At 41.7% G+C, this 16362-nt stretch overlaps 1 protein-coding gene across 2 annotated transcripts in view; it reads right to left on the bottom strand.

Moving 5' to 3' along the window:
* The window catches only part of igsf11 (immunoglobulin superfamily member 11), a 115767-nt gene extending 102132 nt beyond the window's left edge, over window positions 1–13635 (bottom strand). For both annotated transcript variants that reach the window (XM_005750400.1, XM_005750401.1), the window contains exon 1: window positions 13071–13635. In XM_005750400.1, the coding sequence (XP_005750457.1) occupies window positions 13071–13131 (61 nt within the window). In that variant the 5' untranslated portion in view covers window positions 13132–13635. The remainder of the gene's footprint in view (window positions 1–13070) is intronic.
* Window positions 13636–16362: the final 2727 nt, after the last annotated feature.

Genomic DNA, 16362 nt, shown 5'->3' with positions numbered 1-16362 from the left:
GTGTGTGTGTGTGTGTGTGTGTGTGTGTGTGTGTGTGTGTGTGTGTGTGTGTGTGTGTGTGTGTGTGAGTGCGTTGGTATATCTTTTCCTGCGCGGCCTTGAGATAGTAATAGTGAATTTAGCTCCTCGCATTCGTCAATTACTACTTGATAGGGCAAACACAAAGCAGTAATCAGAGCGTTGGACGGTGTTTCCAGGCCCCCACCATCCGTCCCAAGGCTATCAGAGAAGGCAACCAGATAAGACAGTAAAGACAAGAATTAAGGGCTGGAGTGGCACAGCAACATATGGTGCCCCCCGATAAACATGCCCCTTATACTGCTGTTACACAAACACCACCTACATGTTTGACACAACTAACAGGTCTCAAAGGATGTACGAAAAGAAATCCTCTTCTATTTATTACTTAACCTTTAAAGTGTACCGTGAAATTACTGTGAATAACGTTTAGCGGCTAAAACTTTGTTTTGCTGAGCTAAACTTCTCAGACTGTGTTATTTTGTTGACAAAATAAAAGGTTAAATCATTTTTTATTATTGTTTAACTAAAGTACTGAGCAGTTATGCTATAGCGTTATTTAACATTTTGCAATTTTCTTGAAATATCATTTCAGTTTTGAGGCTATATGTCCCACCCCTAATCTACAGCAATCTGTAAAACATGGTGAAGGCTCTGTTGTGGTTTGAGGGTACAATTCAGCGAGTATTGTTGGAGATCATGTCAAAACTGATGGAATTATGAACAAAGAAAATTATCAACAGATTTGAAGCCACTATGCAATACCATCTGGAAAACATCTGATTGATGAACAGCTTAATTTTTCAGTAATAACAATGATCCCAAACACACTGTCAATGCAGTGAAAACACACCTGGACAGAAAAACACATAATGGAACACAGATTGGCCTCCCCAGAGCCCACCCGTCCATATCACTGAAGCAGTGTGTGATCATCCTGATGGAGAATGTAACAAAAGTGCTCCAACACTGTTACACAACACTGTATATCTCAGGAAGGTGAGATTAAAATTTTTTCTTTTTTTATAAAGACCCTTAATGGTCTTTTTAACTCTTCCATAGATGTGTTCCTGTCTTTGGATGGGTGCCATTTAAAAAGGATCAAAAGGATCCTGCTGCCTGTTTTTATTAAGCTTGAAAATCCACTTTCACTCAGCTCCAATAGTGATTTTCATGCACATGCACAACAATTCATAGCTAGCCTAATTTTGACCAGATCAAAATGTAAAGTTTCAATTTAGCCTTGTTTTAGTTTAGTCATTGCTTTCAATTTTAACATTTAAAAAATAAATAATCCCATCACTTTCATTTTCCATTATTTTGAGGCAGTTTTTATAACTTTAGTCTTATGTCTATTTATTGGTACTTGCCATCTTTTTGGATAAAAAATATTCCATCGATTTATTAATTTGTCCAAAATTCCTGCTAACAACCTCAGCAGAAATACATTTCTAAAAATGAATAAATCGCTGTCAGATCGTGCAAAGTAACGTGCAGCCAAAGCTTTGGTATTCTCTGGGTCTCTCAAACCAATATAAATCATCTTTTCTAGTCAAAATATGTTAATATGTTTTGCTAATTGTTGTTGCTGCAAGAATAAAATGTGCTGTTTAATGAGCTGTAGCTAGAAAGCTAATTAGCTAACTATCCTGCAAACTGCTGTGCACTTTTCCCCAGCGACTCTCAGCTTGGTCACTTGTTTACTACGTTAAGGATCAGGACAGGATGTGTCTTCATGGTTTTAAATTAGATAAAGAAAAAAAATCATCTGGGTTCTTTTTCAAAGTCTGCAGCTCAGCGACTGCATTGCTTTATGCAAACAGTGTCATAAGACGCCCCATCTAATTATAAGGAATCAGATGAATTAATACCAATCTACTATCATGAAAACAGAGAATATAACATTCTTCCACTGGTATGAGTTCTTCCTCAAGGAAGAACACAGTACATACGTGTGCTGTCACTGCCAATAAAACACGCTATTTAATTTCAGCGGGATGCTTCAAATTGTATTTCAGCAATATGATTAGATTTTGAACTGCTCATATTTTTAATCTGATTTCCTTTGTTGGGCAACAAAATGAACACAGATGCATTGCCTTTTCTATCAAGAGTTAGAACAAGTCCCGCGACAAAAAAGCTTACAGGTCCTATCTCCTTCTGTCCCTATCCGAATACCCGCTGAGCACAAAATCTCCAACAGAAAGAGCAACAGAACAGAAATTACAAAAGCCTGATTAATGCAAACATCATCCCCAGATCAAACAAACCAAATAACCACTCAGTAGCTCTAATCCTATATACAGGCCTCAGGTGGCTCTGTGTGTGCCTGAACGTGTCAACTAACAGCCTTTCGCTATATGTTCATGTAGGCATGTGCGTGTTCTGCAAAGGTATGTCTGTGTGAGCAAGTGTATCTGAATGTGTGTATGTGCAGTATAAAGTGTATGTGTGTGTGAGCAAGTGTGTATTCCCTCACTTAGTAAAAGTCCCACCTGGTGCCCCCTCCTGTTCAACTGGATGCAACAGAGACAATGTTAGAGTGAAGTCTGCTGTAACAATGCACAGATGGGATCTCTCTCTCTCTCACTCCCTCCCTCCCTCTCTCTCTCTGTGTCCCACTCTTTTCCTCTCGCACAGTGCGCCTAATGCGCCATTCTTCCTGGCTGTTCACATGTATCAGATTTGACATGCTCACTCGTTGTCTGCAAGGACAGAACAACCGGGGACCACTTTTCAGTCTCATCCTCATCCCTGAAAAGTCATTTGTGTTTCGGCAGAGTGTGTGGGAGGGCAGAGCAATCGAGGCAGGGAGAGAGAAATTTTGACTGTGAGCGAGAGTCACGGAGAGAAATAGAGAGTTGGTAAAAAAAAAAAGGAAAGAAACACAGAAATCGGGACAGCAGAAGAAAAGGTGATGCAGAGCAATAAAGCGCCCTCGCAGTGAGCACAGCGAGGGCAGAGTGAAACCTGAAGAGGATATAGGTCACGATGCAAAGAGGAAGAGAAGCTGGACATTTTAGAACAATATGAATGAGCAAGAGAAAGCGTGCGGAAGCATAACACTGCTGAGAAAATGAGGCTCTAAGGGCACTGTACAAAAGAGGGACTAATAATGGAACTACAGAGGGCTGCTGCCTACAGCCTTTCCTGCAGGGAACAGGCAGCCAGTTAACATACATTTACTGAGAGCCAAAGTGTGTCACACCTAAATCTAACCTTGCACTACAGCAGGTCTCCTTCTTTTTTTGTCCTTACTGAACAGCTAAATGAAAGCAGTGGTTCATGTAAGCATGATGCTGATGACATAAGAGGACATAATGCATATGGTTCTTCTGCACACCTTCTAAAAACATTTGAATATCAAAGGAATAGTTGAGGTTATTACCACTTGATACCTGCTGTTATTTTAAGTCCTTCTGCTCACTTATGGTTATATTTTACCCACCATGGTTTTTGTGAGGGGTTTTTTCTTTACTTTTTCAGTAAGACCACCCCACTGAAAGCTTGCCTAATCAATCACAGTCCATGCGGTCACTTTTAATCAGATTTTCAGAGATCAGAGATATGTAGCTATATTTTAGATCTGGCTACAACAAGCGATGTCAGCATGTTCCAAGAATTGATTCCCAGAATGCATTAAATCGAAACCTGTCTTTACCATCCCACTGCCTTTTGAAGGGTACTTTTTGATGATTCTGAGAGTACAGACATTAAACTGGAGAAAAAGCAGAAATACTGCAGCAATGTTTTACCCCAACAGCTAGTTTATGAATTACCTATGGCAGTGAAAAGCCCTGGGCATATTTAATGCAGGAGAATCTGTCCCTTTTTCATCTTTCTTTCTTTCTTTTTAAAAAAAAAACAACAACTTTTTTCCCCAATCTGTTTTCTTTCCCTTTCCAGAAATCTGCATTTTCCCCCGCATTATGAGAGTAACAGCCAGGATTATCAGGACAACAAGCACATGGTTTCAAGATGAGTTTATCAGCTCACCCTGACCACATTCCTCCAAAAAGAAGCATGTGAATTCATTGTGAAAGATAAGGGATCAAAGGGTTTTCACTCAACTATCACACTGCTTTCAGGAGGATAAAAACATTATTAAGGAAATATTCTTGCAAAAAGAAAGAGTGGCATGTACAGCAGCAAAAAGCTTTCAAATGGTGGTGAGTTTTCCATCTTTTCTAAACCACGTCATGCCTGAGATCTCTGAACCTTAAAAACGTAAAGGAAAGAAGTCGTTTCTGCAGGTTCAGTCAGCCAAGTGTCCAACAATCAATGCAGCAATTACGGCGCAGAAAACCCACTGAGTGCAACACTATGCAATTTAGAAAATTATAATCTAGTGTATGAAATTATGCATAGTATATTTTTAGAGACTGCACAGTTATCTGATGTAGACAAACTGACTGGACCACCGTGCACTCAAAGCAGGTCACAGGATCGGCATCAACTCCCAGTGTGACACCAGCTGGTTCAGCCTCTGGGTTCATTCAAGTGCTGAAAGGTCATTTAGTCTTTGTTTAGATCAATTTAGAATCAATTTCAAATTCGTGATGCAAGGCCACTGTACTCCAGGGAGTACAGTTGAAAATACCGATGTACAGTCCTTGCTTCAGGACACACTCTTGTTAAAAAGTCTAGGACCCACTCACTCACAGGTCCTACTCATTTGTCACTGCTAGCAGCTTTTAAGCGAGCAGGTTTTGTGCTGTGTGAGAAAGATACGCTCTCATTGCATGATCATTATACATGTAACTACAGCTGCAATCAGAGCAGAGTCATAGCCTATAACTTTTGTGTGTGGTGAGTCTGTCAGATGCAGAGCAGCAGTTTGTAGGTGGTTTTGAAGAGACTGCTTGACAGCTTTATTGGGGTTTTGGCAGTATTAAAGTAGAGCATATGTAAGCACAAAGAATAAGACAATAGAAAACAAATGTTAAGGCCTAACATCTGCTGACACCAGGCTGAAATAAGCTATTACAAGAGCCAGTGTTTAGCGAATAGCCTGCTTAGCCCACCTAGCAGCACTTGTGCAACATGGAGGAAGGTAGCAAAACTTTATCTTTGCATTTGATTTCGATTGCAGTCTGTTGTAATTAAAGTCCTTGGGCACTTGCATTTGTGGCTTTCACTTACATTTATCTATGACTGAGATCTACTCAAACTCATGTATTGCCATGAATGAAACTAGCTATGATTTTTGCTCCATATTGCCTGGCCTTTCCTCAAACCACCCACTGCTGAATCTGTCAGCCTGCACTTTAAATGCAACTCCAACTACTATAAAGGAGCAGTGTGGTGTTTGTTCTTGCACTCTGCTAATCACTAATGCTCTGAAATCTCTCAGATAAGGAAGCTTGTTTTTAATGGATTCTGGTGGTTCAAAGAAGAAAAACTTGCTTTCCGAGAGCTGATTATCATAATAACGTGCCCTTTCAGTACACAACCCTCAATTTAATCATGACAGAAATCCACTTCAAGGAATTTAAAACTCTTAGGAAATTATTTTTAGCTAAGATGGCTATATACAAGACATGAACATAAACGTCCCCAAAGATTTTGTGATATAATAGGCGGAAACACGATAGGCCACACTTCCTCCAATCTTACAAAACAAAAGCCAAAATATGGCTGCCTTCTTGTACTGCATAGTCTTGAGTGGGCAATGGAAAACTGTCCTGTCCTTATACAATATGAGTGAACCAGGCCCACAATACTGAAAGAATACAAGACCACCTAAAACATCTGGATGGAATTTATTGGATGTTATTGGTCACTTGGTAGCTGAACAGATGATGCATTAAAAAGCCAATCATAATATGACAGCTGATACAACTTTGCAAACTCAAGCAGAGCCTGTATTTTATTGGGCTTCACAATAGCAATGTTTATAATTCTTTAACAATTCAATTTTTCCCCTGAAATGCTCATATTTGGATCCTCTCGCTATCATTTCAGCTCACTTTAAAACAGTTGTAGTTTGACTGGAACATGTTGATGTACAAATGTCTTTAGCCACGTTAATTTCTTTTGATTTTTCTTTTCTCTGAGTGAGACTTTTTTTTATCATTTTTAAAGTGGTCGTAAGGCTGAGGTGAATCATTTAAAATTTAAAAAATCACCAAAACTGAGGAATGAGCCAGTGTTGTCTCTATACATTATAGACAACTTCGCGCTTACTGAAAGCCTGTCAGAAAAACACATTATGTTCCCATTTCTTTGAAGCTATAAAAACTAACAATAACACTGTTTCACAGACATAAATTGAATTTTTACACCAAAAATATAATTTTAAAGAGATATTAGCCGAAAACTTGGCACTGTCTCAGGGTAAGAGTGGCTGCAAACGAACCATTTTTAAAGTAGGGAAACAGGTAGAAATGGAACTGACAGTCGGTAGCAACAGGTCTTATGGTCTTATGAATCAAATCTGAAATTTTAGGTTCAAATCAACATGTGCAGAAGAGCTCAGGAGAGGAGTGTGACAATGAGTGTCTAAAGCCATCTGTAAAACACGGTGGAGGCACTGTCATGGTTTGGAGCTTGGGGGAATGATGAACACATAAAAGTACCAACAGATTTTGATCCACTATGCAATACTGTCTGGAAAGAATGTGATTGACGGCACTCGAATTTCTCCACATGACAATGATCCCAAACACACGAGCTGTGTGGAGCATACCTGGATAAAAACAACACTCAGGTAAACTATCAGCCATGGATTGGTCTCCCCACAGCCTACACCTCAACATTATTGAAGCAGTGTGTAAGATTTTCTTGGTGGAACAGAACAAAAGGCACCCAACATCCAAAAGGGAGCTTTGAGCATGCTTCAGGATCCTGGAGAAGTATTCCTGAAGACTACTTAAAGGAATGACAAGATGGCTTGGCTAAGGGAGTTCAAGAATAAAGGTGGTGCTAACACAAATTGACTTTCAAGCTTGTTAGAACTGTACAAACTCTGTTTTTGCCTTATATACTGTGTTTCCATTTATGTGTTATGTGTATTGCTGCACTATGTTCTATTTTCTTAGCAAAATCTAAAGAAATTGGAGATGGCTCAAGACTTTGCACAGTAACATACTTCAGATTTGTCTATAAGCCATAATGTTGCAGCTCTATTAATTTCTTTGTTTTTTCCTAAGGTCACCGTTTATATTGTTTTACTGTAAAAGAAAAGCTAGTAATGTGGGTTTAAAAAAGCAAAACATATTAGTTATTGGTCTTTTATGTGTTTTGAAAAATTGAACTCTACACAATAAAAAGTGGGGGTTATCAGAGTTTTAACAAACCTTTTTTAAATTCATTTCTGAGTTGGTGCAACTCAGAAAGTCACAAGGCTATTCACAAATTCAGCCTATACAGCAGAGTGAGAGTCTACCTAATGAATCTAAGAGACAATCTGATGGTCCGCGACTGGGAGATTTGGGATTGTTGGAACAAACTGATGGAGTCATTACCGTCCAAGGGAAACCTTGATCCTTTGGGATCAACTGTAATTTATTTGCCAGGGGAATAAGAGGGCCCAAGCACAAACAGCCTGCCTGTTAGTGCACACCTGTGGGAGTAATGTGTGCACGGGAGCATTTCCTTTTGCCATTGATCTGAGCTCATAAAGACTTACAATGATGAACACAGCAGCTATTCTTGGTAATACCAGAGATCAACTGAACGACCATCAGGCAGCCACTGACTGAAAGCTGCAATATATCATACACACACACACACACACACAAAAGGAAGTAAATGGTGTGGGAGAGCTTGTGTAAATTATAAGACAATTAATATGAATTGTTAGAGACATGAAAAGTTTAAAACTTGGACCGCACAATTTTTAAGAGGTACAAAGAGCCTACCATGGAAAAGAGGATGAATGAGTAAGCGTTTTATTTTTTAGGGGGTTTTTGATACTGATGTGGCATCAAGGAGGGGTTTTTTCAAGAGCCTGCAAAGACACAATACTTATTCTGTTAAATCAAAGTCTATGGAAAGCCCCAATTTGTGCCTGGCATGCATGACTTTGCTCACATTTGCTGGATTTAGGAGACCGAGTTTTTTCCTCCCACTTTTGTTGTACATGCAGAGCTTTTGAAACAACAGTTACGTAAATTTACAGCCGTTCTGACTCATGAGTAAACATGAGTTTACTTGATATCTTTAAAAAAAAATTTTGTAGAAGTGGTCATTACAGCGCAGTATCTACATGTTCCAAACAACTCCCGAGCAACTTATTTAACGAGCGAGTCGGGAGCCCTGTCAAAACCTCAAGAGCCAGCAAAGCAAAACTGCTCGTGTCGTAGCGCCCTGAAGGAGAGGATCGCCAGGGTGCCACGACAAGAGGAAGACATCCGCCTTAAATATGTATAAGCCTCGGGTTCACCCACACACTCGAAAGGAAAATCAAGCTAAAAGACGCTCTCATCCCAATGCCTCAACCTGCCACAGTGTGTTACAGACGAAGGCGCCGTACACATAGAGCATGTAGATTAAATTTTGTTCTGCTGTTTAGTCATGAATTACTTTGTGTCTTTTTTTTCCAGCTTTTTCAAATGATATCACCTCCTCTGCACCTGTAAACCAACAAAAAAAAGCCCCATTGCAAGACTGTAGTGATTCATTTCCATCTTTGAGTCACGAAGCCGACTTGCCTTTTCAAAGACTCATAAACTAATATCAGCTCTCACAATGGCGCGATTGTCGCACTTCATCCACGATTATCTCTTTGCTCAGAGCAACGATCTTGTGGCTGGAGATGAATCTGGCCACTGTTTCAAGTGCTGCAAGGTGTCATAAAGTAAAAGTCAAAAAGCTTTAGTCACACACTTTCTCTGCTTACATATGAACTTAACCTATTATTTTTTTCATGTAATAAATGGCAAACACAAATCTAAAGCAAGTTTGACAACGGCACTGACCACAAGCTGAGCTTCTGGTTTATTAAGTGACACGCAATTTCCCCGACACTCCGTTTCGCCATCTAACCCAAATGCAACAAAAAGCCCCACTGATCGCACTGCTGCATTAACAGCATCACCCTGCTTTACTACATCCTCGTGATTTCCTCATTTGCCACTGTGATTAGAGGTACAACCAACTCCAAAACCTCAAAGCTCCAAACCCCCAAATCTCTGTGAAGTGACCACATCAGATGTTTGCCCCAGATGCTTGGCCAACTGCCGTGCAAGCAAGAGGCAGCCTGTGGATTCTTTGGGGGCCTAGTTTAATGTGTGCTTAAGAGACCAAGGGACCGGGCAAATGCTGCTCTCTCTCTCCTCCAAATATCTGCCCATCATTTATTCATTCACACTCCCAGGATGGCCGCGGCTGCCATCATCTGAGGACCACGTCGTCTGAAGTTCCCTGCGCCTCTGTCGCTCAAGCGGCCACGTACACGCACGCACATGCACTTTGCGAGCGGTCCCGGAGGTCTTTTAATTTTTTGAGAGGCTATTTTTAGCGGGAAAAATAATCGAGGTGGAAAGTTCCATCTGTCCAACACTCTTGTTCCAGCTGCTCCTTTTTAGCAGCAGGCAGAAGAGGAGAGGGGGTGAAAAAAAATCTCTACTTAACGGCTGAAACTGACACAAACTGCTTTTTTTTTTAAAAATCTGCATCAGCAGCAAGAGAGGTGTTCTCTAAGTTAGTACCTGACCAACTAAGCGGGAAACTCTTGGCACCCCTACATGTTCTTTACTCTGCTACTGGCATAACATCTCAGGGACTACTTGCCGCTCTCCTCTCTCTCATTGGCTTTAACTAGCAGACAAATAGCCTAACAAAATAAAACGGTGACAATTTGAAGCGGCAAAAAAAGGCATTCTGGTAAATATGCAGTTGTTTCTCACTGGACCTGATGGTCATTGAAATGTACTGTAATTACTGATGAAAATAAAAGATGATAATATTGCGACTGAGTCCAAACGAGGAAAGGATCCAAATATAGCACTGAAGGAACCAGGAAGAACATTCCAAACTTTACTACTGGGCTTTCAGAGCATGGGCATGATGGCAGTCAGCAATGAAAAGACAACACAAGGGTGCAGGCAAACCAAAAACACAAAAATCACTTTTAAGGAACACAACACTCCAATCTGGCGATTTGGGAGAACTACATAGGAGGTTTTTATACTTGGAGGAATAATGAGTGGACCAGAAACAGGTGATACAGAAGACTGGCAGGAAAAAGAACAAGGCCTACAAGATGAGACTGGAAATGACTTGAGCAATAAGTATAACAATAACCCAAAATCAAAAAAGATATCATTGTTTAGCACACTTTTCTTCATCCAGACAGGTTGTTGTCTTATGGTCTGCAGATCTGGTGAGTACTCCTGCTGGAAGTAGATGAAATCTAATTTCTGGGACGGATTGAGTTGGAAAGTGGACTTGCAAACATGACAAAACGCAGCAACCGACACGACAGATAAACCAGACTCACTGTGTAACTTTGATGCCGCCACTTTCAGCAGAGCCTCAAGAGGTTAACAAGCTCACAGAGCGAGCAGGAAGGAGAATTGGTCTAAGTTCTGCTTTGAAGCAGGCACGAACGCCCTGAATGCCAATGAGCTCTGAGAAACAGACCATGTTGTCTCTTTTTAACGCTTATTCTCGCTGAACTCTTCGGTCCAAACCTGAAGACAACGGGCTAATCTGAGCGCTTCTGTGTATTCAAACTTGAAGGATTCTATAGGAAGCGTTACGCAGGCGAGTAAACCAAACAAAAGCAATTGAAAAGTTCAGAGCCACCAGCTCCGCTCGAATTCAATTTGCTGAATTGACTGAACCTCGGGATCTGTCCCTGCTACGCCCTTGAGGGCTGTTCTGGGTGTATCTTTAAATCAGGGCACGGTAACAGAGCGGCCCTGTGTTGGTATCACCACGGGTGTTCATTGTGACAACAGCTGAACTAATCTGTTTATCAGCATAGAGTCTCCACTGTTCATTCTTCTAACTTTTAGAAACTTTCTTCAAATGATCCCAGCACTGCAGATCCAGACGAACCCAACTTTTCTTGCGAGGCTGCTGTTGAGATGAATCCATTTCTAACTGAGAAGAGGGGATACAATATTTATGTGTAACTGGGGAGCGCTGATGGCTGAAGAGGACACGACATGTCCTCTAACTAATGCTGAAATACGAAGGGCCCTGCCACGAACTAGGCCATGATTGATGCCTGTCCGAGGAACTCATGAATTTTACTTCCTTCTGTTGCTTTTTCCTGCTTTTTAAAGCTTTTCCATTTTTCATGCTTTTCTGTGGACATCCTAAGGCACTTCTGAACAAAAAGTAGGGGTTTTGTTGCCACACGTGTGAAGCAAAACTACAACAAACTAATATATATGTATAAAGTCTCATGTGTAATATCTTCAAAAACAATCTGATGTCTATTAAGACTGATCTCATCATCCTAGAGACTATGTTTGGCGTGAAAAAGTTGAGGTCAACAAACACAGAAGCCACCATGAACAATACAGACTTTGCTGCATCAGAATTTATTTATAGCAACACTGGCAGCTCCCCAGCAAGACAGCAAAAGGAGAGAAGAAAGGCTGTCCTGCTTCTCTCTGAGCAAGTTGTCTTGTTACAGAGATGCTGAACTCACATCGGTCTTACAGTTACTTAACCTAAAGTCAATGCAAAGCTGAGGTCTTTTGAGCCGGACAGACACATGGAGTGACCACAGTCCACGATGTACTATCATGGGCGTGTACGTATGTGTGTAACCCGAGTGAAGCTGATGAGAGGCCACGCATCCACTCACCGCAGAGGTACCCACAAGCCAAATAAGCAAGCAGCGGAGTAAAAACACCTGGGGAATCGGGCTAAATTGAATCTTGCACAACTCTTCGGTCCAAATTGACATGTCAGACTGGTGTGTGTGTGTGTGTGTGTTGCAAGGTTCAGTGCAAATGTTGCATGAAGCTCTGAGAGGAATCAGTCAATATTCAAGCATGTCTCTGCTCTGCTCTGACGTGTTTTTCAATAAAGATGTGGACCTCAGGTGAAAGGAAATTTTAATATGAGCACCATATCCATCCTTATTCAGTGGGGACACATCATATCTGCAGCAATATATTTAGTCTATAAACGGCAGGCTGTTAATATTGTCTTTAATGTTAACTTAATCTTGTTTTTCATGAATTCCTTCGTCTCACCTAAAGCTTGAATAGGACGCACAAGGACTTGTTTTCAAATTTTTAAACTTTGGTTTATTTTATAGCAGCAAGTGTGACAAACTCACTAAACTTGCAGGCACTCTCGGCGAGAACACTGTTAAATTACTGCAGGGATAACAGCACCGCTGCGCTAAGAAGAAAGGGAAGGTAAACAAAAGCGCACACATATACATAACTGCTATTTGTGCACGCACACAATAAAATTCCCATCGGAGGGCTATAGGAACATCCAGTGATTTTCCTTTGGGGCTGCTCGCTCTCCTGTGCAGCCTGATCATCATACTCCTCGTTAATCGGGCGGATTACCAGCGCAACCCTCCACCGTCTGCTCCGTTTCTATTTTAAAACACAGACACTACTGTACCACGTTTTAAAGTGTATCAGTGGTCAAAAGAAGGAGCGGGTGTGTGGGGGGGGAGAAGAAAATCAGACCTCGGGTTGTGTAAGGTGGCCACAAGGAAAACTAAGCAGTGCGCATATGGATAAGACGTGCACAGTCAAAAGTGTTCGGTGGGGATAGCGACTAGCAAAAGGCGGAAAAGTCTTTTTTTATTATTTATTTATTTTTTTGTAATGCCGGGGATTTGTCAGCGTGATCCAAACACAAAGTATTAAGGAGGGCTGGGATCATATGGCTTTTGGAGAGGCAGAGCCCAAGAGACAATTTAATTCCAGGTTCCAAGAGTTCCAAGTCTGTTTTTATACCAGTTATAGACATATATGGTCATGGTGACTTATCCAAGTTACAAAACATTATTATTAGTAGTATTAGTATTAGTAGTAATAGTAGTAGTGGTATCATTAACCTACCAGGCGCTTTCAGTTTATAGTTGGCGCACAGACTACGTTTCCAAGTGTCATATAACTTACCCTCCATGCAGAAAATGACCATCCAGGCTATCCATAGATCTGAGTTATGGAACTTCACCATGGCTGGTAACTGTTCAGTAGTAACTCACTTTCAATTTAAGACCACTGCCTCCTTTCTTTATGGAGGTCTCCGCTCACAGTTTCCTCAAAGAGAAGTAATTGTTCCTTATAACAACATGTAAGCGATATGGGGGCTTTTACGCAGCGCGCATTCTCCAAACGCTATCCACCAATCCACCTTTCTATCCAGCAGGCACTCTTCTTCACTTCAGAGCTTGTTTTAAAAACTAACTAGCCTCCCTCCCGTTCTTTGGTAGCCGCTGGACACTCCAAGGCTATTTTCTTTCCCCGACCACTCCAATCAGTTTACGCACGCTTGGAGAAAAAAAAGAAAACGAAGAATCACTCTCCACCTGCTGATGTTCCAAAAGTCTGTCCACTCTCGCTGGAAGTAACTTACAAACACGACTGAAACTGACATTTTCCGCGCCCGCTCGGTGATTCTCTCCAACGCGTCTTGTTGCGCTCCATGGTTTTTCGTCTGTTCGGCTGCAGCTGAGCAGACCCGAGCGTAAGTCGGAAAGTGTGGGGGAAATGTCCCACTTCCGGTCGCTGTTTTTCAAAGTAAACGAAAGAAAAAAATCAAATGGGAGGTATTTGATAGAAAAAAATCTGAAAAAATTATAAAGTCAAATCGTTGTTAGATGGGGATAAAGGTCAGATGTGTCAGTACCTTCGATCATGCCTGAATTGCCTCACCGATCATCTTTACAATTCACTGCAGTCATGAGGTCGATACATATGAATACTGGTGGGTTAATATTTCATTTTTACTTTTCTAATTATCTTTCTTGCTTTTTGCTTTGAGGTGCTACTTAAGCATTAAAAATAGCCTCCCAACTTGAAATTTCACATTTTATTCCATTGCCATTTATCCAAACTAGCAAACAGGGACAGCAGAATCCAGCACCGTCAGGCTGGGCGACTACACGCCTAACCTCAGTTGCCTTTTATTTTGTAGGCAACACCCCACTCTGTCCGCGAGGGCCTGGCTGTGTCCGTGCGGCTTGACGGCGCTCAGCGGCTGTCGATTGAGACGAGCTCGAGCCTGGCTGTTGCTGGGAGACCGTTGACGCCAGACGAAAGAGAGACGTTCGCGCCCTCCTGCGGCGCGTCGACAAAAGGCCCAGTAGAATGAAATAGAACAGACCAGAAAGCTTTGCACACTTCTGTGTGAATCATTTTCTCTGCCTGTCACGGTGACAGCATTCATCAGTTTGTTTGATATTGCTGCTATATTTGAGCTCTGTGTTCATTTTCATAATTTGGAATTTAAACAAGAGAGCGTTGTCACTGCCACACCAGAGGAGCCTATAATTAGAATCAGTCAGGAGAGTTCTTCTCTGAGAGACAATGGCTGCAGAGTTCTTTACAAGAAAGCAAAGTTACTTCTCTGAAAGTCTCTTAAAGCCGTCTGCATGCATTCAAAAGAAGATAGAAACTTGGACTATTCATGCATTGGTGGTTCTTGGTGTCGGGGGATGGGCGTCTGGTATGCACCAGCTCACTCCTAGTGGCTGCTTGTCGGGGCCTGGAGCCTGGGGCTCACTCGGGCCCCTTCGTTGGGTGGGGTGCCCTCGGCATCTCGGCCTGGGGCTCGGTCACTGTCGGCGGAGCTCACGGGCGCGTCACTGCAACTCCCCCTGGCTTCTGCTCCGCGGCTGCTGAGTGACCCCTCATCTGGGGCTCTCCTCAGCTCTTTCCGGGAGAGTGGCACGGTTGCCCCTCCGTTGGTCTTCCTTGGTCTCTTGTGGTCTGGGGGCCTCTGGATGTCTGGAGCCTGGATCTCCTCCATACCTGCTTCATGCCCTGGAGGACGGGGCTGTGGCTCCCCACACCCTCTAGCAGATCATTGCATGAAGGAACCTTTTAAATACAAGCGCGCTCATGCTCACAGGTGTACACACAAACTACACCCTTTTTGGCTCCTACCTCAAAGCACACTGAGCACTGTCGATCCTACGTGCTGCACAATAATATTCAATATTTAGTATTTACTGTTATATTCAAATAGATCATCGCAATGATGTTTTTTATTATATTGATCTGTTTTTTTGCTCGTTTTCTCTTTTTTCTTTCTCAACAGGTGATCCAGGTGATTGATATATGTATTTTTTGTCTGTTTGTTTTGTTGGTTTTTGGGATTTTGCCCTTTATCACCGTTCCTCTTCCCCGCTGTTTTTCTCTCCCTACCTCTCTTTCTTTCTCCTTTTTCTTTCCCCCAGTCATGTCTGTCCCGTGTGTAGCAAGTGAAAATAAAATAAAATAAACATTTGGTTTATTTTAAAAGGAGAAGTAACAAATAGAAACAAAAAAAACTTGGACTAGACTGTGTCTGTGGCAAAGAAGGAAATAAAATAGAAATCTCTTTTTCATTAAAGAGTAGCACGGGGATGAGCATGAACTCACAGGCTAAAGGAACTCATCAGCGATTAAACAAGCTACCAAGGACACTGCATCAAACAACCTACGTACGGCATCTAATTACTGTGATCCACTGATCTCACTTAGCTCATCTCTGCACTAAATGCCTGCTTATATCTTTTCTACTTCACAGGATTCTCAGTCTTGTCAGTCTCAGAGCATCAGAACATCAAAGGAGAAACATTATGAGTGAAGCATTTGTAGATTTTCTTCACTAATTAGATTTTTCAGAATTTAAAAAAAGTGCAGCATAAGCCATGATGGGGGGGGGGGGGGGGGGGGCAGCACCATATACATCACTCCATGCTTTTATTTTTTTTTCCAGCCCTAAAAGCTTCTGGCAGGTATTCACTGTTTGCCACAGCAAGTAGATAAGTTGAACATTGGAGCATCTTTAAAAGGCCCGAGGGCTTCCCCTCGCTCTGTCTCTCTGCTTGAACTTTAAACTTTCCTCTCATCCACTCGCAGCTCCCTTTCTGAAAAGGGCTTGCAACCTTTGTGATATTCATGAAAGATGCTTGAGGGGCAAAGTTACACCCAGTGCAACGGACCAGGGCTTAAAAGTTTGAAGAGACATACGGCGTTTGGCATCATACTTAAAAAAGAGCTCTCAGTGTCACCCAAAGGCAGAATTAATTAAATGATCTCTTGGAAAGAAAAATTAAAAATTAAAAAAGGAAACTTATTTGACATGAATCATTGCAGGGCTATATGAACGATGCAGATCTAGTTTATGTTGCTATTGTTTCTTATTATACAACACACTGACTTAGTAGCCTGCTGTGTTTTGGTTAGGGTTTTTTTTGGT

Source organism: Pundamilia nyererei, unplaced genomic scaffold, assembly GCF_000239375.1.
Source record: "Pundamilia nyererei isolate P.nyererei 1_Seehausen unplaced genomic scaffold, PunNye1.0 scaffold00272, whole genome shotgun sequence".
Lineage (NCBI taxonomy): Eukaryota > Metazoa > Chordata > Actinopteri > Cichliformes > Cichlidae > Pundamilia > Pundamilia nyererei.
This window is presented reverse-complemented; position numbering and strand designations above follow the sequence as displayed.